The following is a 20,463-nucleotide window of genomic DNA, read 5'->3' as shown; positions in this document are numbered from 1 at the left end:
TCGTCATTCAGTCACACTTCTAGCCACTGTTGGCACATACACTGTACAACTGTACATGTTATATTATTATATTATATTATATATATTATATACTATATATATACTATATATAATATACTTACTATAATCAATCAAGGTCTCTCCGTGTCTCTGACTCCCTCTGCCTCTCCTCCCTCCCCTCTCTCCGTGTCTCTGACTCCCTCTGCCTCTCCTCCCTCCCCTCTCTCCGTGTCTCTGACTCCCTCTGCCTCTCCTCCCTCCCCTCTCTCCGTGTCTCTGACTCCCTCTGCCTCTCCTCCCTCCCCTCTCTCGAACATCGAGATGCTGTGTCTCTGTCCGGGATGCCTGCAGTGCACTCATAGCTGTGAGCAGCCCCGTGGGTGTGCTCCCTGCATCGTCTAAACACTACTACAGATCAGATGATAACCAACTGGCAGCAGTTGCAAGGCATCGCCCGTATCTTGTTACAGGCTGTAAACGATGGGAAAGGCGGCAGGGACCGTACCGCGGGATTCATGCAATGCCACAAAACCCATACTCCCTACACAGATGATACAAGCACGCACACACACACGTACGAACGTGCGCACGTATGCGCATACGCACTACTATACTCCCTGACTATTAGGCGACCTATGAACCATGGAAGATATTTTCAGCAGTACCCATGATGTAGGATGATTGTGCGAATGTATATCAGCCATGCACACACGCACAGTGACGGCCACGACTTCTCTAACTTCTGTCTACCAGACACCGCACCCGTCGATTGTCCACAATCGATGAGAGCGAAGTTTTCGGAGGAGGAGAATGAGGAGGAGGAGGAGGAGGAGGCGAGCCAGCTGCGGAGATGCGCTATCCAGAGCAAGCTTAATGCCTTAATCTCACGCGCTCAACCCAAACCACAAGCAGCGGGCAGAGTGCGCTGAGTTCAATGCTCCCGCTACTGCAGTAGAATAGTAAGAAATTGCTAAAACCCTCCAATCAGCACAAGAGTGGCACCGAAGGCCTTACACGAAAGACTGCAGATATATTCACGTAGCAGCGAAAAACGTTGGACCCGTGAACAGTAAGGAGGAAACAAAATCTCAATATCACACGGTGAATATACATGTAGTGCATTTATATACGTGCTTCATGATTGATAAATATAATCGAGTCACGCACTCCCACATTCACTTTATTACATTTACCACATGTATATATTTCGGAGATTTAAACCACAGTGGTGTTTTATACTAACCAACGTGTCAGACAATTCAGTACGCCATATATGCGCTATAACTTCGTATTTACACGGATATATGTGAAAACATCTAAAAAAATCCTGATTCATGGCAAATAACTACTACAAATTGGTCACGCATGAATTTTCAGCTGCACAGCCTAATATTAGTAATAATAACGAATCGCTTAAACGGCATGTATCACATATATACCTACTGTGAGCTAGTCTATGTTGCGAAGATTCAGTAGAAGTAATTCGTACTTTCATGACATTTATTCAGCAAACCTAAACAGTCTTACGAAGCTAGTACTTTTAGTGTTTACACATCCGGGACATAGCCGAGTGATCGCAGTTTTCATTAACAGTTCTTTTCTATGATAGTTGTAACTGATTATTCGATGTTTGTTCAGTACAAAATTGTGAAATTTGTTTAAATCATGTGTTATCTACATTATGCAATCAGCAAACTAATAGTAAGTGTTTTCTTTCCAGGAACTATTTGCACTAGCGTAGGCGTACTGTTAGCGTTCTCAGTCACATCGATCCCTATGTGTATCTGTACGCCGAAACTCTGTCTGATGGAGTTTCACAATAGCATGGAAATAGTAAACTTCGGAGCACATTTCTGACTCAATAAGACATTTAATGATGTTTGCATACTGCAAGTATGCTTACAGTAGGTGTATGTAGGCTTTATGTAGTGAGGTTTATCCATTTTAAACATGTGTGGCCATGTACCTGTACATGTTTTAATAGTAATGCGAGTACAAGATAAAACTAACAATAAACATCTACAGTGAAGCTCGAAAGACTAGTCTTTGATCATATTATAGCAAAAAGATATCACACTAGCTACATGTAGCATAGTCGGACAACAATTGTGCAGTATTCTAATTCAACTAGCCCTCACCCATACGTCAGGTGTGGTCGCACGCCTGTCTCCCAGGGCGACAAAGAGCAATAATCGGCAACAATGACCTGATTCAACAGGGAGATAATATTTGCCAAAGGCGCCCATGGTCCCATACTCCCCCATAAATAGAGGGCCAGCTGGACAATGGCAGCTGTATTTCTAGCAATAAGGGAATTGCCTCTACATGTACAGTGTTCCTAGCTGCTGCACTCACACACTAGAAAACAATACTGTCAGGCCCGAAAAGGAAACAGCCCTAATTAAGACAAATTATTTATTGCTGATGGAAGTAGCCCAGCATAGGAACAGTGTGGCGCCTTCCCTGCAGTGCAGTATACTCAGCTCTAATGAGGAGAACAGCTGCAATTTGTAGCACGAGCAGATGTAGACTTTCATTTACAGCAGTACAGTGCACAAAGCTACCCTAAACTACACACAGACCTGTGACACACGGGTTAAATGTTCAATCAGCAAGCCGTGTCATGAATACATAATGAAATTAATCATTAATAACGCACGTACGATCTTTCAATTATTTCAATTTTAATTTATGACCCTCGATCTGTAACGATAGGGCTAGGATCCGGCTAGGGTTATGCCTAGGTTAAGGATTCCAACTTACAGATATAAGTAAGGCCATGGCGAGAGTCAAGTTTATATACAGTCTTAGGTTAGGGTCACTGTCAGGGTCAGTATGGCTCATAGGGTCTATGTCCCCCAGGGTATTGCCGAAACGTACCCTGGTCACTATTTGATATGGTTAGGGTTAGGATTAGGGTTAGGGTTCGGGTTAGGGTCAGGGAGTAGGCGTAGGCGACTCCCTATACTCGTTAGTGGAGTAGGCGAGGTACGGTCCGGCATATTAGATAGTACCAGGGTACGTTCCGGTAGTACCGCGGGGGACACAGACCCTCTCAGCGTCAGTAGGTGTAGGGTTGCAGAAAAGCCAAAAGGTGCAGTCCTGAGGGTTACCATGGAACGAGTCTCATACTCTGGACTGACGATGTACCCTATTGCCAGCTGCATTCGTTTTCGGTTATTATAACAATATACAGCCGATTCTACGATGCTTACCTAGATGGAGGGTCAAGTTGACAGAGTTGGGATGTTGGACTCCCTGGTAGATGGTCTCCGACTGCCAATAGGTCACGTTGCGGTTGTTGTTAAAGTCCGTCAGGTAGGCGGCAGGATGCGACCTGGTCGGGTCGCGGGCATCGCACCAGTGACACGAAGCGGGTTGCCCCGTATGGCCTGTCTGCAAGCAATACTCGATGCGGTTGTTGGCACCGCAAGTATTGGTCGCCTCCACCGGTCGCTGGAACGCCGCGTTAACGAACTCGGGAATGCACCTCTGCGGCCTTCCATCGGACAAATAGCACTCACTTTCTGGCCTCTGCGCCAAGGCATGCCTAGGTATACATCCTAAATAGATCACAAATACGAAGAAGATGAGATTCCGTCTGGACCTGAGCGAATAACAACCGTTAGAGGGGGATTTTGTATGACCCGACATCTCCCGCACCGCCATAGTTCTCGTCCCTGGCTCGCCGCTTTGCATTGTGGGTATCGTGTAGCGCCATCGGGTGACAATAAATGGGGTGAAACGAACACGTCGAACGAACGCGGCGAAACTAAATCATTATGCAGCCGGCTGAAAGGTGCGATAGGATATGTTTACTAGGCACTTCTAATTTTAACATATATTTTAAATTTAATTAGGGTCAGGGTTAGGGTTAGGGTTAGGGTTAGGGTTTTTGCATCATTCTTTAATATATCGTAAAATATATGTTAAAATTAGAAGTGCCTAGTAAACATATCCTATCGCACCTTTCAGCCGGCTGCGTAATGATGTACAGGACTTTGTAGACGGCGTTGATTACCTCATAATTATTAGTCTTCAGAGACCAAGGGACTATATCGAAGACGGAAAGACAGAAAGTTGATGAAATAGACAGATCAACACTCTGGATCGCAGTAAGCAAAGCCTCAAACGTACAAGTACGCCTAAGTAAAGATTAATGAAGAGAATTCCAATACGGAATATATATATGTGATAACATTCCATCCGTAGATCTCACGTAAAATATAGGAAGAAGATATATTGCATCAATGCATGTAAGGTCCCAGCTGCATATACCAGTTAGTACAAAATCTGGCTACGTTAGTGTATTAGCGCATGCGCAATATCTCGCCAGATGAGTCATATTTTGTGATAAATATGCATTTAATATGGTTAGGTAGTATCTCAGCATAGATTTCTGGAATTAATTGTTATCAGTGAACCTGTGTCTATAATTAGGAGAGCGCCCTAGCCTGCAGGGTGCAAAACTCCTACTTCATCTCCCCCGTCCTTTCCCATGTCCCTCGTTCAGCCTCCTTCTTCTTCTACCGACCCTAGCTATCTTCCCTGCTGCCTTTATTCCGTCCCCCACCCGTCCCTCTCCCTCAGCAGAGTATATTATGCAGTTGTTATCAGCCGTTCTACACGCCTGAAACGGTGCTCGCGCATGCGCAATATCTCCCGATCAGAATAATATTTTGCGAAACTTATGCATTTGAAATGGAGAGGAGGTATGCTAGCATAGATTTCAACGATAACATTTCATCGGTAGGCCTAACCTAAGAAATAAGAAGACCTTGCATGTTAAGGTGCCAGCTGCATATACCAGTTAGTACACAATCTGGCTACGTTAGTGTATTAGCGCATGCGCAATATCTCGCCAGAGGAGCTATATTTTGTGATGAATATGCATTTAATATGGTTAGGTAGTATCTCAGCATAGATTTCTGGAATTAATTGTTATCAGTGAACCTGTGTTTATAACTAGGAGAGCGCCCTAGCCTGTAGGATGCAAACCTCGTACTTCATCTTCCCCGTCCTTCCCCATGTCTTCCATGTCCCTCGTTCAGCCTCCTTCTTCTTCTACCGCCCCTAGCAATCTTGCCTGCTGCTTTTATTCAGTCTCCCACCCCTATATGCATTTATATACATGAATATGCATTTAATATGGTTAGGGGGTATCTTAGCATAGATTTATGTGATAGATTGTTATCAGTAGACCTGTTTATAATTTAGAGAGCGCCCTAGCCTGTAGGGTGCGAAACTTCTACCTTCCTCCGCTCCCATCCAGACATACATACAGGCACACACAGGGAGAGAGAGAGAGAGAGGGAGAGGAGAGAGACAGAGAGAGACAGAGAGAGACAGAGAGAAGGAGAGGAGAGAGATAGAGAGAGAGAGTAGCAGAACAGAGCAGAGACAGAGAGAAGGAAAGAGAAGAGAGATGAGAGAGAGAGAGAGAGAGAGAGAGAGAGAGAGAGGGCGCGGCAAGACGGAGATAAGAGCAAAGAAAAGGAGCAAAGAAAAGAAAAGGAGAGGGCAGGTCTGCGAGAATGAATGTGAAAACTGTACGTTGAATGTTAGTACGTGCTGTCTAGCAAGTTGAACTGTCTAGTAATTGTGATCATGCGTGCGTACGATCATGCTTCAAGCAAGATTCATGATTCATTTTTTGTCAATTAGAAATGGGCAGGACACATATAACCGGAATTTACATGTAAAAATGGGTCCGATGAACGAAATAGATTATACGTAGTCGGCAGTTTAAACGGGTAATATCCATCTATTTGCTTGTGTAAATTAATTTGTACTAAGTAAACTCACGAGTGTTATTTTGTGTCACAATTTTTAAAGAAACACGCTAGTACCTAAAGCCATATTAGCGCAGCTGCTTTCTTGCGTCAAAAATTTTACAAGTAACATTATGATCGAATACGTGACTATATTATTTATTGCACCATTTATTGATTATAATTTCTTCTATTACACACAATTTCTGCGCAAACGACTACTGTTCCACAACTAGCAAAAATCCATCAATGATTGAGATTTCAAAATCCAGAAAAACTACGAAACATTATCCTTACGAAGGTGTCTTACATAACATCTCTGTCCAATTCATTCATTTTTATATATTACCTGACCATTAGCTCACTTTTTGAATTCATTTTGTTGAGAAAGTGTACAACATTAACTGTAATTGTTATCAACCACTGCATATAGCATTTACGGTACGAGCTGTTCTAGAGTGTAAGACATATTACTTCTGGACGATTCTATTTAGACCATCTTGTTCTAGCATAAGATCAAAATTACAAAAGTAAATCTCATTCACATATTGGAATTTCAGTGCTTTCTCTGGTGTCTCTTCAACAACGTCGAACGTGTGAAATTTTCCCCGCAAATACCACAATGATAAGGTCTCTCTCCGGTGTGCATTCGTCGGTGCGTGATCAAATTACTAGACTTGGCAAACGCGGCGTCGCACCATTCGCATTTGTAAGGCTTCTCGCCTCGGTGACTGCGCAAGTGCGACTTCAGAGCACTGGGGAAGCTGAATGCCGAGGAGCACACGATGCACGGATAGCGTTTCTCGCGTGCGTGCACGAAACACTGGGCATTGAGGCAGGTTTTGCTTCGTCCCGACGCCTTGTTGCACGGCACACGTTGGGCGGCTAGCTGCTGCTGCTGCTGTTGCTGCTGCTGCTGCTGTTGCTGTTGATGCTGCTGCTGCTGCTGCTCACCAATGCTGTGACCAGGGGCGGCTATATTCGAACTCGTACTGGCGCGCTGAACTGTGGGTAGGGACGACTGACTGGCACCGAAATTCCTCCTCGCCCCACAGCCTAAATCGAGAGTGTTTGTCGCTCTGGGCCTATTCCTCAGTTTGACTACGGCGTGCGGCGCACTGCCCAGTGTTGTCCCCGGCGCTCTCTTCGTTACTGCGGGAATGATGCAGCCCGTCTTCTCTCGCTCCGAATGCTGGACCTGCCGCGCTATATGTGCGTCATTGGGCTGGTGATCTCTCCTTCTCGCATGCTGGGCCATGTTTTCGTCGACGGCAATGCCCCCATACTGCATCTCCAGTGGAATGCCGTGCATATTAAAAATGTCTTCGTTCGTCACGCCGGTATCCGACAGCGAGGGGTAGAAGTCCGTTTCGGCTCTAACTGAGCACAAGATGTCGTCCGAAACCGAACCGGGAACTTGTAAATGGTCGTTGAAGAATATCGTCGTCGCCAACGATTCGTCCACACTTGTCGCCGCATTGTCAATCTCGTCCATTGCTTCGACCTTGACGTTTACCAGTGGAACTTCTTCCGAAGGCCAACTGCTCGTGGCCGACGCCTCCGGCTGTACCCTCGCCGCTTCCCAATTAGCTCCAGCTCTCTGCACAGCAGCTGCCTCAACGACATGCTCGTATTTAGACGGGACACTTTCCGGCTGGACACTATCGACGGAGTTCGTGTTCTCCTCTGGGTCATGACCCTGGCACACTAACACTTTACAGTGAACCCTCTCTGCATGATCGAGAAATTTAGATAACGTGAAAAAGCACTCGCAGCACGAAGTGCACCTGTAGTACATTAGCACTTCACTAGACGGTGACATCTTGTATTTACAAGCGGTAAAGATGGAAGTTTATAGAATTTATTATTTACAACCAGTCTTGCAGAACAGTAGCCGGCAGAATAGTTGATCTCTCAGAAACGTTCCTACAAAATAAATATAACAAGCAGTGTTAACACGTGAAGCAATTAATTTATTCTTAAACGGCCTACACGTATGTAAAAGAGCATAAGAACGCCTCGCATTTTGCATTGTTATTTGCAACTCTGGATTAGCAAGACTGGATTATGTACCACGCATTTTAGCGATATTTCGTTCAGAAACTGCAGTCCTGAGTTCCTACAATGACTGATACAATGAATCATCCAACTAATACTGGTTCCTTGTCAAGTGCAATCGGTTCAATCTCTGCCCACACAACAACTGCTAAATAACAAAACCAATTTGAATTGAACAAAATATATACATATCGTGTGGTAATTTATTTTACTGAAGATATGCTATACGATTTACAAGCGTGCACAAGCAATGTTACAAGCAGGATTTTCACAAACTTTCTAATTTCAACAAAAAAAGCTAGTGCAAACAGCCTATAACAGCCCAAACAACTAACCTCTCTGATTTGATATTGATATTTACAGTCGAGTTTTGCGAGAAAAACGGGAAACTATGGCAAAAATTGCAGAAATTATTACTGTTATCTGTTATACATTAGTAATTTTAAGTTGAACACATTGTATGGTGGCTGTACAAAAATTAGCTATAGTATATTATTTACATGAGAAAACCAGGGCATAGTTCTGAGAGACCAAAAAACAAACATGTGGATAATTAAGAATTGCGCTGATAGGGTCTATGTCCCCCAGGGTACTATCGGAAGGTACCCTGGGTACGGTTCGATATATCGGAAAGTACCTCGGGGTACTATACAATATGTCGCTGCGTACCCTGCATTGTCCCACCGTATCCTGACTTTATATGGACGTATTTCCGATGTTGTAAAACTAAAATATAAAAGCTAGCTCTTCGTTTAAAAAAAAGGGGAAAAATATAGTCAAACATATTGCGGTGTTTTGAGGTTTCTTCTATGTGGCAACTTGACAGAGTGTATGTATTACGACATCAGTTGGCTGAAAGTCAGGGTACGGTGGGACAATGCAGGGTACGCAGCGACATATCGTATAGTACCCCGAGGTACTTTGCGATATATCGAACCGTACCCAGGTACCCCCGTACCCCCGTACTCCGATAGTACCCTGGGGGACATAGAGCCTATGAGCAAGAATTGCGTGAAAGTGCACAAAAATTATCCAGTAGTTTCGGTTCTAAAATAGTGAAAGTACATAACATTTTAACTGTCTTCAATGACACGTGTTATATTTTAGATGTGAACATAAACACCATAATAACATCAGGAGTGAATAATAGAGAAACTCTATTATTCACTCCTGGTAACATGTATCTTGAAACCCACCAAAACTTTACACTGGTCAATTTTTACCCTCAAAGCACTAAAAACAATATTTTAGTTGTGAAATATTTTGGCCAGCAAATACTAAACTAATACTCATCAATCTATCATACAAACAACCTCAGCAATTTCTACCTATGAATCATAAACAAGAGTGGATAATATATTATCAGGAGTTCATGATGTGGAGTTCTTCACTGATGCAAGATAATGGCCATCATCTGCTCTCGACACGCACACACACAATGGCACATAATCCTAACTAACCTACAGTGACAGTCAACTACTACTGGTAGAATTCAGTATGTCATCAGCGACACCTACAAGTTCCATAATACTCGAAAACTACAAACATCGTGTGATTATTCAATGCAGAGCTAACATTTGCACTATTTGCACATTTGGTACATTCAAAAGAGTACACTATAAAAGTCCACAAAAAACACCAGGACACATTAAATCATGACCACGATATTGACATCGTCTTAACACTGCCATACAATGGTTCACTCGCAGAATTTCAGAAGGCATGCCGTTTATGGATAGATCATAGATGGAAAAGGGCACGGATAGAGATTGCGCCAGTTGGAGTTCCATTTATGGGGACCATAATAGAGTAAACTCGATCATTTCAGAGAGACGTATACGTCAAGCTATAAAAACAGCATAACCGTTTAGGTTGTCAAATGTAAACACACTCGGAAATTTTCAGAGGGTTTATGAGATGTTGCAAATCAGGTTAAGCCTGGAAGGAATGTAAGACCTAACAAACATTAAAGGCCTGGAGAGACCCATGAAATCAGGCCATTGTCTGCCTTGTCTGCAGAGTAACCTGTACATAAATGCAACACAAATGACTAAAGGTTTGCATTTGCACTACAGTTTTGATGATGGGCAAAATATTGTACTAATTACTAGAAACAAAGATACCAATAGGAGAAAGATATTTGGGTTATAAAGGTTGGTAGCATTTTAAATGATTTCCTTCAAGACACACAATTTAATTGCTAATTGCATTAAATGAGTATGTTAAATCTAAGTAGACAAATAAAAGGGCCACAGTAGGTACTAGGCACTGCTACTAGTAACACCTCTCATACTTATTCCGAAATTATGACAATTCTTAATACAGTGATCAAGTCATGCATGCATACGAAACAATTTCATGCAAAAGAACTTTGACCCTGGGTTATTCATCTTTAAACTTGTAATTCCTCACCCGTAACTATTAGGCTAAAACTGGATAACAAACATAGCACGTATGATTCCTTTATCGATATTACCAATCGGACAATATGGCAAGGGTAGAAATTAACTTTTGAACAATCCGCGAGGCCATGCTCTGGAACGAACTAGTATAGCAGAATTTTCAGGGAGTCACACGGACTCCTGCATAATTTATGTCAAATCAGTGGGTCCGACAGTAAGTCAGGGAGTATTTGACTCCGGACTCGCGTTAATTTCGCACCCTGCTATGGTCATTACATGATGCTTAGTCGAATAAGAAATTAATGGGATATTTACATTAGGTCAATCACACGCAAAACCGATTCAGATGGGAGCAGCACCAGCAGGACCTGGGAGCAGCGCAGCCAGCGGATAATGTCCTTTAAGTCGCTGATGCCTTTTCAAGTTGTTCGACTGGTTGAAGGTGCTGCCGCACACCGCGCACACATATGGTCGCTCTCCCGTGTGAGTTCGCATATGACACGTGAGACCAGACTGCTGGCTAAACGCGGACGGACACACCGTGCATTTGTACGGTCGCTCTCCCGTGTGAACTCGCAGATGCAACACCAACGTTTCTTTCCGTTTGAAGATCTTGTGACAGAGAGGGCACTGCAGTGGCCTACGACGGTGCAGCCGCACATCTTGCGGAAGGTTCGCCTGGACGATGTGATCAAACTTGTTAGCAGAAGCAGTAGACGTCGCTAGCAGCGGAGAATGTTTCACACTTCCCCTTGACTCAGAGGAAAAATAGGATGGACTGGGCCGTGATGCTGCACTGGCACCAGAGCTGAGATACTGGTTTCTCAACTGGTGCTGGTTGTCTCTTATCGTGGAAGACGCTAGCGATGCCTGCACTTCACGTGTTGGCAGTGAGATCTCGTGGTTCCTTATGCCGACTGAGCAGGTGTATGGCATTTCCCTCTCAACTATATTCAACACGTCATCCTTATTCACGGCAGATAACTGATCAAAATAGGTGTTTGCGGAGCTTAGCAGGTCCTCTGATCTGCCATTTAGGGCTTGCATCACGCTGCTGGTATATTCACTCTGCTCGTAGCATGCATTCATGGTCGCTGCTCCATAGTTCGCCCCTGTAGATGGGCCTGCTGCACTCTCACTATCAGATTGATCATCAATCACTTCAAGTTTCACTATGACAGGTGAAACTTCTCCCCTTCCTCTTACTTCACCTCTTCCTCCTACTTCGCCTCTTCCTCCTCTTCCTCCTACTTCGCCTCCTCCTCCTCCTCCACTGCCTCTTCCTCCTCTTCCAGGAGGACAACTCTTGTCTGCTGAAGGTCGGTGTAACAATGTGGTAGGTTCATAGTCAATAATCATTTGATCTTGCACACTATCTTCTACCTTGGATGATGATGTCTGTGCTTCAGTGGATACAGCAGTAACCACAACAGTTTCTGTGTTCTCGTCAGGGTCATGCCCCTGACACACCAGTACTTTACAGTGAACTCTCTCGGCATGATTTAGAAATGCTGATCGAGTAAAAAAACACTCGCAGCATGAAGTGCACCTGAAGTACATTATCGTCTCACTAGATGGAGCCATATTATTAATTTCGAATAAATGACCAGCATAGAATTCAGTCCCTGTTTATGGCTTACTAATACTATCAATATGAACCTAATAACGCGATCTCAGTCAATTGGCGTCCACGATCAAACCATCTTGATATTACTTGAGTATATGATCCTAAAACATAAATATAACAAGCATCGTTAAATTACAATATTAAGCTCTGCAATTAGCTCTGGCGAATGAACACCTTTCACAGGCAGTGCAGATAAATGGCTATATTTTCGTAAAATAATATGTGATATTTTCATGCATTCGGTAGTCAGTTGTCCATGAGAATTTTGTTGACTGACAAGATGTTTCACGATTGTTTATAAATCTGTTTCTGACTATGATTGCTTCCATCCCACAGACCTTACGAATTCACATATTTTCTTCACGTATGTGTCACCCTTTAACTATGGTAAAGATATTGCAGGGCAATAAATACAGACAGATATTCAAATTTCATGTTATAACTTTGAAGGTACCAACCAACTCACTGCAGAATATAACTCAGGTAGTGTGTTACATCCTGCACACAACCTACCTAATAAACTACACCACTTGTTGACCTCATAACCTCATAAAGATTAGTCTTCTTAGTCCAAGGAATTATATCAAAGACAGAGAGGGACAAAGTTGAACACATAAATACACAGATCAACACTGCGGATCACAGTAGAAAAAGCTTCAATTTTGCAATTAACCAAACCGTAAGGTAGATAATTCCAATATGAAATGACAGAAACAATGACTACTGGCAAACTTAATTATCTACAAAAGTGTTAGGGATTTAATGTTAAGAGTAAAATAGTGATGTTAAAAATGTGTTCACGACGTAGTTTTAAGCAGACCGTGGGCAAACGGCCGGACATTTGATGATGAGTCATACATCCTATTTTGCAATCGTCTCTAAGGATGGTGCAATCTTATAACGTATTGTATTACTGTTCTACAATACCTATGCATAAATTAAAGAGAGTTATTCATCATCATGCTGCCGGATATGGTTTTAGCAGATGCGATGAATGCTGTTGACCACAAGAAACGATGGCAAAAATCTCTTTGTGCATGGTTGTGAAGTTATTAGTTAAAAATACGAAGTTAACACATTTTTCACCCGACTATTTTATTCTACTATAGAAGCCCCATCCATTTCTGCAGAAAATGTGGCTTCCAGGGGTGAAATTCGGCGGTGGCATAGTTTATTATGCAGGTTGTGTGCAGGATGTACCACACTACCATAAATCTCTACCTAGTATAGCTACGCAACCCTCTGCTCCATCATATGTGATTTTAGGCACTGCTTAGCTCTAGGACTATGGCCCGCGTACAGTTGCCGCAGGGCTATAGAACATTCTATGCCAGTTTTCCTAACTGCACCTGCTCCCCACTGCTTCCATGACAAATGGCTCACAAAACGCAAAATGATGAAGCTTTTTAACACTTATTTATCTACATGGACATCTCACCTATCTTTTTGAACACTTTGAGGCATAAATGCATAAATACATGGTGTAAAGTTGTGGAAAGTGTTCAAAGAGATAGGTGAGATGTCCATGTAGATAAATAAGTGTTAAAACGCCGATCATTTTGAGTTTTGTAAGCCATTTTTCGTGGAAGCAGTGGGGAGCAGGTGCAGTTAGGAAAACTGGCATAGAATGTTCTATAGCCCTGCAGCAACTGTACGCGGGCTATAGTCCTAGAGCTAGGCGTAGAAGCAGAAGTACTGGCAGCAGGTGGCTGGCGGATCAAAGGCCTACTAGTACTAGTACTTCACTACGACCCAATGATATAAGAGCTGTCCACATTTGCACATGTCGCACATTTCGAAAATGAATTGTGGTCAGCGCTTATATCCATGAACCCTTCACTACATCCACAGGTACTTGAAGTGTTTCAATAGAATATATACGCAGGGGTCGTGTGCTGTGCACGGCGACAGTTAAATATATAGCAGGTAAGAAAGCGTGCGCCAGAAATTCGCTCGACGCTTGCTGCAATTCACATGATTACAACACAAATAACCTTCCGACTCCATCTTTGCTGCTAATTGAAGAACAGTGTTCACTTGTTGTAGAAATATTATGTCTCAGTTCGAAACAGAGCTGTGTCACGCAAAATCACGAATGAAATCATGAAATTCTCGCGATCGCTAGCACTGCGCACGTTATGTTAATGAACTTAAGTACATGGCTAAAGGCGGCGCACTGCATTTTGGGAAACAACAATGCTGATTTCCGCCTCCCATGTGAGCCCCGTCAAAGCCGCCAGTGGGGCGTTGCTATAGATAACATAGAGCTCCGAAGTGATGACGTCACGGTGGCATGACAATGAACCCACTGGTTCTAAACAATCATATGCTCTGGTAACATTAACTGCGTGTCGTGTTTTATACCCGATTGTAACCATCATTCTGAGAGTCATTATTGCAGTTTTTATAGATTTCCAAAGGATGAAAGTGAAAAGCAACGAAAAAAATAAAAATAATAATAATAATTAAAAAATAAAATATACAAAAATATAAAAAAAATTTATTAATTAAATATTGTAAGATCGACTTGCTACCGATGCTTTACCGCTGTCTGCAGCGCACACACTCGTGTTTTACGTACGCACAACATTTTCACGCAGTTAATGCTATGGAGCCAGTGGGTTGTTTAGAACCAGTGGGTTCGTTGTCATGCCACCGTGACGTCACACTTCGGTACTCTATAGACGGCGCAAAAATGACGTCACGAATACGGCCGGTAGGGGTCTCCAGATTCCGAAATTCATTAACATCACGTGCGCAGTGCTAGCGATCGCGAGAATTTCATGATTTCATTCGTGATTTTGCGTGACACAGTTCTGTTTCGAACTGAGACATAATATGTCTACAACAAGTGAACACTGTTCTTCAATTAGCAGCAAAGATGGAGTCGGAAGGTTGAGTATTTGTGTTGTAATCATGTGAAATGCAGCAAGCGTCGAGCGAATTTCTGGCGCATGCTTTCTTACCTGCTATATATTTAACTGTCGCCGTGCACAGCACACGACACCTGCGTATATATTTTATTGAAACGCTTCAAGTGCCTGTGACTACATCCACAGCCAATGGCAATGATACTGCATTGAGCTGTAGCCAGTGTAGGCTGATCATTGTGAATCATTGTTTACTCTAATGATCAAATATCCAACTATTTAGAGACTCACCTGGAAAACATCTGAACTCTGTACCAGCGGTACATTTGTTTGATGTAACTGTGAGACAATTAGGACGCAAAGGAACAGTGTGGAACTTCTTTCCGCGTTGGGTTTGATCAAATTGATGTTTAGGGTGCCTTGTTTGTTTGTTCAGATCAGATATTTTCTTCGCCAGCTAGTTTGACGTTGTGCGCCACCTGTCGAGAAATATAATAAGCTAAATAGTATTTTTTTATTCATTTATTTAGGTAATTACCCATAGGCATATATACATACTGTTACAATAAACTTAAAATTCATGAAATTAAATACCTACTAAGGATATATACATTAAAAGTATGACTTGTACACTTATTTACATTGTGGTCCTTGCTACGATCAGCACTATCGAAATATACACATTGGTTTTTTACAATTGCTTTACTTTTTTATTATTTCTACATTTCTTATACACTATTTACAAGTAGATGCATTAGTGAAAATTTAGATATAATATAATCTTATCTAAATATGCCAGAAGCACATTGTGATCTATTTATTGTTGGGTTGATACTATTTTGACAACGGCGGGTAAATAGTACTAAATACAGGAAACTTTTCACAACGGTGATGTTAAATTTGACAATGGCGGTGCGCCACTGTGCCTCTTATGTATAAGTATCTTATGTATAAGAAGACGCCTTCATGGCTTGAAACCTTCGGTCAGTACGCATGCGCTGATCGACGTACCGAACCATCGCCTCTACTCCAAAATAGCCCAACTAAGAATGGGATAGGTGGGCCTAAATAAATATCTCCACATAATTGGACAAGATGATAGCCCCAACTGAAGAGTGTAGTGAGCCCGAGACAGTAGAACACTTTCTCTTGGATTGTGCCCGTTTTACAGAACAGAGAGAACGACTGTGCTACAGCACAGGGTCTTCGATCAACCTGTGCAGAGAGTGGTCCATCTCAGTGGCCATGTTGTTGGGTGTGTTGGAAGACGATCAGTACAAAGACATACGCGTCAAAATATGTGAGCTTCTGGGTGATTACATAGCACAGACATGTCGCCTCTAATAACGTCAGCGCCACCTATTACCCAGTAATACCCGTAATACCGTGAGACACTTACATAGTGTGACATTAACGTACTAAGCGACTACCATACCAAGAGAACACTACAGCTCTGTGGAGCTCAGTTCAAGGATTCAAGGAAACCCTGTATTGTGCATAACAAATATATCGAATTTTTCATTGTTTCATACATGTATTAAATCGCAATGAATTATATATTGTGGCTCTTAATTGTATGAAGGCTTGTCGATTGCATCGTCAACGTTGTAGATTTACAATGTACGTTTTAATCTACTGCCCAGCTTCATGTCAGTATCAACCAGATTCATTGTTAAAAAGTTATTTCAATACTACACCACATTATACTAATCATAAAGATGAACAACACCCACTATATTTATTCGTATTTTTATATACAATTAAAACAATAACTGACAACATTCTCAAACATGTACTGTAGCCTGTGGTATGCCAGGGGCCAGTTGTCAGAAGCATTGGACATATGTCTAAGATTCCATGACAACAGACCCTATACCCCATGCCCTATGGCCTGGCAACAGCAAAACAACTGCAGAACAATCCAGACTGAGAGTCAACAGTTTGCCCGTTCAATAGTTCAATAGTTGTTTTTCAATAGTTGTTATTGTGTAGAATAGGGTTTATCATTAAAGTCACAGGTTCATTTCTATAGCCTAACATGAACGACAATACACTAACATTGCGTAGGCTATTCCAGCATATTTTCCATCACTTCAGAAAATGTAGTAATGTAGACAACTAACAGCAAAGGATATAATAATTTACATTGTAATTATAGCATATGCTATAAGCTATGTGTTTTTTTAAACTACATTCTTCATGCATCTGCGTCTGTCTATACACATACTGCCAAGAGTATACGAATACAGATATGATAGAGATATGAATAGAGATGCATAGATTTACTCATGCACTCCTAATGCTACATCTAGCTCTGGATTAAAATGCTATTAAAAATGGCAAAGTTGTGCTTTGAAGACAATGTGAGATGCCAGGTTTGTGTTCACTCAGCTTCCATCCTCTCCATGTAAAGTCAATACAACAAGGTGATTTTGATCTACACGCTCTCTGACTCTTGACTCCAAAACAAATAGTTGATTCACAGCTAATTATGACTAGAATGAAATAATAACATGACATGCTCTAGACACCATAGCTGAGCTGTTCTCAGATGAAAGGCAAAGATTAATAACATGGTCACACAATCAGGCAGATTAAAGAATGCACTCTATCTGATAGATCCTGCCTAAATTTTACATGCAGTTGCTTTGTGTCTTTTCAAGTTACTAGGATGATTGAAAGCAGACCCACATGTACAAACATAAGGTTTCTCTCCCGTGTGAATTTTACGGTGAAATAATAAATTTGAGCATTTTGTGAATGCAGAGGAGCACACTGCACACTTAAATGGTTTCTCTCCCGTGTGAACTCTCCGATGGACGGCGAGACTGGAGCTGTGCTTGAACGCTGACGCGCACAATGTGCACTTATATGGCCTATCTTCAGTATGCATTCTTAAATGCCTTAAGAGCAGCTTTTGACCTTTTACAACTTTCTGGCATATTGGACAGGTAAATGCGGCACTCTTTACCACCGGATTACAACCACCCGTATGCTGCGCATATTCTTGCTGTGGCTGCTCGAACACACAAATAGAAGTGGAAGATTGAGCAAGCCTGTTGCTAGTAATAGACATCGACTGATCTGTAGCACTGCTTTGAGATTCAGTTGTCATAAGTAATCCACCATGAGCACTGGCGGCGTTCAGACTGGCAGTCGGATGCAAAAGTTTAGGATATATTTGTCTGTAGTTTTTATGACTAGCTCTCGAACTTGAAGGGTGATGATCAGTCTGTCGTGAGAGATCATTGCCTCCAGAAGTTGTTCTACAGTCATATGGCATTTTTCCGTCAACTAAACTTAGCACATCCTCTGTTGTCATGTACGTTGATAACGGGTTATAATATTTCCCATCCACCATAGGATTGATCATGTTCTCAGTGTTATGCGCCTGCATTTGATATTCACTTTCCTCATAGCATGCAGTCAAGGTCGCATCATTGTTCGCACCTGTAGTTTGACCTGCTGCACTCTCACTATCAGAGTGATCATCAATCACTTCAAGTTTCACAGTGACAGGTGGAACTTCTCCTTCTTCAGTAGAACACGTGTTCTCAACTATAGGCGGATCTAACAACGCTGCCGCTTCATAGGCAATGTTCAGTCTTTCCACAACATGGTCTTCTGGTTTAGGTAGTGCCTGGAAGTTTGTACCTATGTTGCCAACAATCTCATTTTCAGTGTTCTCTTCCGGGTCATGACCTTGACACACTAGTACTTTACAGTGAACTCTCTCGGCATGACTGAGAAATTCAGATAGATTGAAAAAGCACTCACAGCATGTTGTGCACCTATAGTATATCACCACGTCACTAGATGGAGCCATGGTATCACGGATAGAGACAATACCCAGTTTGCCAGTTGTTTTGGGATAAGATCCTGCAATAAAAAGTATGTTAAAATTATTGGAGGAATCTCAGCGACTTTGCTTATTGATTCATCAATACCTTAAGAATCTGATAAACTGAGTTTACACTATAAACTTTCTGTTGAAAAGTTGATGAGTTGATCAACTTTTTTACTAATTCAGTAATTGACCGAATCAACTGATGCACAGACTTTCCGTATATCAAGGAATGATGCAAAAACCCTAACCCTAACCCATAACGTATACCCTAACCCTAACCCTAACCCTAAGCCCTACCCTAACCCTAACACACTTCGTGATACCTAAGAGTATAACCTTAGGTATCACGAAGTGTGTTAGGGTTAGGGTTAGGGTTTTTGCATCATTCCTTGATATACGGAAAGTCTGTGCATCAGTTGATGATACACAGAAATCTGTGTATCACTTCGTGATACCTAAGGTGCCTTATGCCCGGCGCACACGTGAGTTATTTTACTCAAGTAAAATGACGCATGAGTCAAATTATTCGACGAAAAACCGCCGCAAACGTGAGTAAAATGACGCATGCGTCAAATTACTCAACGAAAATCCGCCGCACACGTGAGTAAAATGACTCATGCGTCAAATTACTCAACGAAAATCCGCCGCACATGTGAGTAAAATTACTCATGCGTCATTTTACTTGAGTAAAATAACTCACGTGTGCGCCGGGCTTAAAGTGGATTTGCGCCGTTCTTTAGCTCTAGTACTATAGCCCGCGTACAGTTAATGTAAGTGGGCTATAGTACTAGAGCTAGTAAACCGACCAAGCTCTCCGACTGTTACACGTCGTAGGACTAAGCGAACGTAGTGTTAACTTGTGGCTATAGTCTCGAGCTAGCTCCAAGAAACGGTATTGCTAGGGTTAGAATTGTGTATATTGTGTTAGAATGTGTCCTATATAGTATATTGACGTCAGTCACACCATAGATATAGAAGAAGATCGGTCTTTTTCTATATCTATGGTCACACTAGTCCGCAAATGCAGACGTTATAACTCCGCTTTGGTAATGTGAGGGTGCGGGTTACTGGGTTTTTGCCATTACTGGGGTCTGTGTCGGCTCTAGCCCGACCAGGCTGTGCGACGGATTGTCTATATTGTAACCCTAGCAATACCGTTTCTTGGAGCTATGTCGGCTCGGACTATGGTCACACAGCCTGGTCGGGTTAAAGTCTAGAGCTAGCACTAGCAGTTCCTAGTTGTTAATGTTATAATATAACTTATAAATATACTACTATCAGGATAAACCGACCAGGCTCTCCGACTGGTTACACGGCGGAGGACCTCGCCACGCTACGTCCTCTCGCCACGTAGTGTTAAGCGAGATGGGAACTTGTGGCTACTATCAGGAGTAAGTTAATATAGGATATAGATATAATAGGATATAATATAGGATATAGATCCTATATTATCTTACTCCTGCGGCGTTTTGTCTACATTTTTTATGCATGGGCTTGATTCGTTTGGATGGTTTCAGTACTGTGATTGTGAAATACGGCTGTACCTACGGGGCTGCCATATTGTTGCCAGTGTTGACGTAACTTATTCCCCTTATTTACACTAACAGTAACACTTTTTGACACGCACANTTCCATAGCTTATTCCCCTTATTTACACTAACACTAACACTTTTTGACACGCACACAATCTTACTGACGATAAAAAGCTTAGAACCTCAGCTTTTTACATGTATTAATAAAACAGCATTTATTCTGTATGAATAAACACTAATGAATAGATAAAAATAAATATTGAATACGGAAACGACCGAAAACAAGTTGAACGTAAACAGTTATTTAAAGGGACCTACTAAACAGCGAAATGTGCTACTAAACAGCGAAATGTGCT

The 20,463-nt window shown here is 42.1% G+C and overlaps 2 protein-coding genes across 2 annotated transcripts in view; both read right to left on the bottom strand.

Moving 5' to 3' along the window:
• LOC106812345 (laminin subunit gamma-1-like) overlaps positions 1-3,704 on the bottom strand; it is a 42,284-nt gene extending 38,580 nt beyond the window's left edge. Inside the window, exon 1 of the mRNA XM_014816194.1 lies at positions 3,216-3,704. Within this exon, the coding sequence (XP_014671680.1) occupies positions 3,216-3,699 (484 nt within the window). The 5' untranslated portion in view covers positions 3,700-3,704. The remainder of the gene's footprint in view (positions 1-3,215) is intronic.
• Positions 3,705-5,909: 2,205 nt separating this feature from the next.
• Positions 5,910-20,137, bottom strand: LOC106812344. The gene is made up of 4 exons (XM_014816193.1): positions 20,033-20,137; positions 17,363-18,607; positions 10,582-11,856; positions 5,910-7,622 (listed from the first exon to the last, which is right to left on the bottom strand). The coding sequence occupies exons 2-4, from the start codon at positions 18,552-18,554 to the stop codon at positions 6,328-6,330; spliced, it is 3,762 nt and encodes a 1,253-aa protein (XP_014671679.1). The 5' UTR covers positions 18,555-18,607; positions 20,033-20,137; the 3' UTR covers positions 5,910-6,327.
• Positions 20,138-20,463: the final 326 nt, after the last annotated feature.

The sequence above is a fragment of the Priapulus caudatus genome, unplaced genomic scaffold, assembly GCF_000485595.1.
Source record: "Priapulus caudatus unplaced genomic scaffold, Priapulus_caudatus-5.0.1 Scaffold637, whole genome shotgun sequence".
Taxonomy (NCBI): domain Eukaryota; kingdom Metazoa; phylum Priapulida; class Priapulimorpha; order Priapulimorphida; family Priapulidae; genus Priapulus; species Priapulus caudatus.
This window is presented reverse-complemented; position numbering and strand designations above follow the sequence as displayed.

Coding starts and splice junctions, on each gene's coding strand:
- LOC106812344 (XM_014816193.1), bottom strand. CDS start 18,554: ATGGCTCCATCTAGTGACGTGGTGATATACTATAGGTGCACAACATGC. Junction 11,857..17,362: donor ACACAAAGCAACTGCATGTA/AAATTTAGGCAG, acceptor AGCCATAAACAG/GGACTGAATTCTATGCTGGT. Junction 7,623..10,581: donor AGGTCCTGCTGGTGCTGCTC/CCATCTGAATCG, acceptor AAATTCTATAAA/CTTCCATCTTTACCGCTTGT.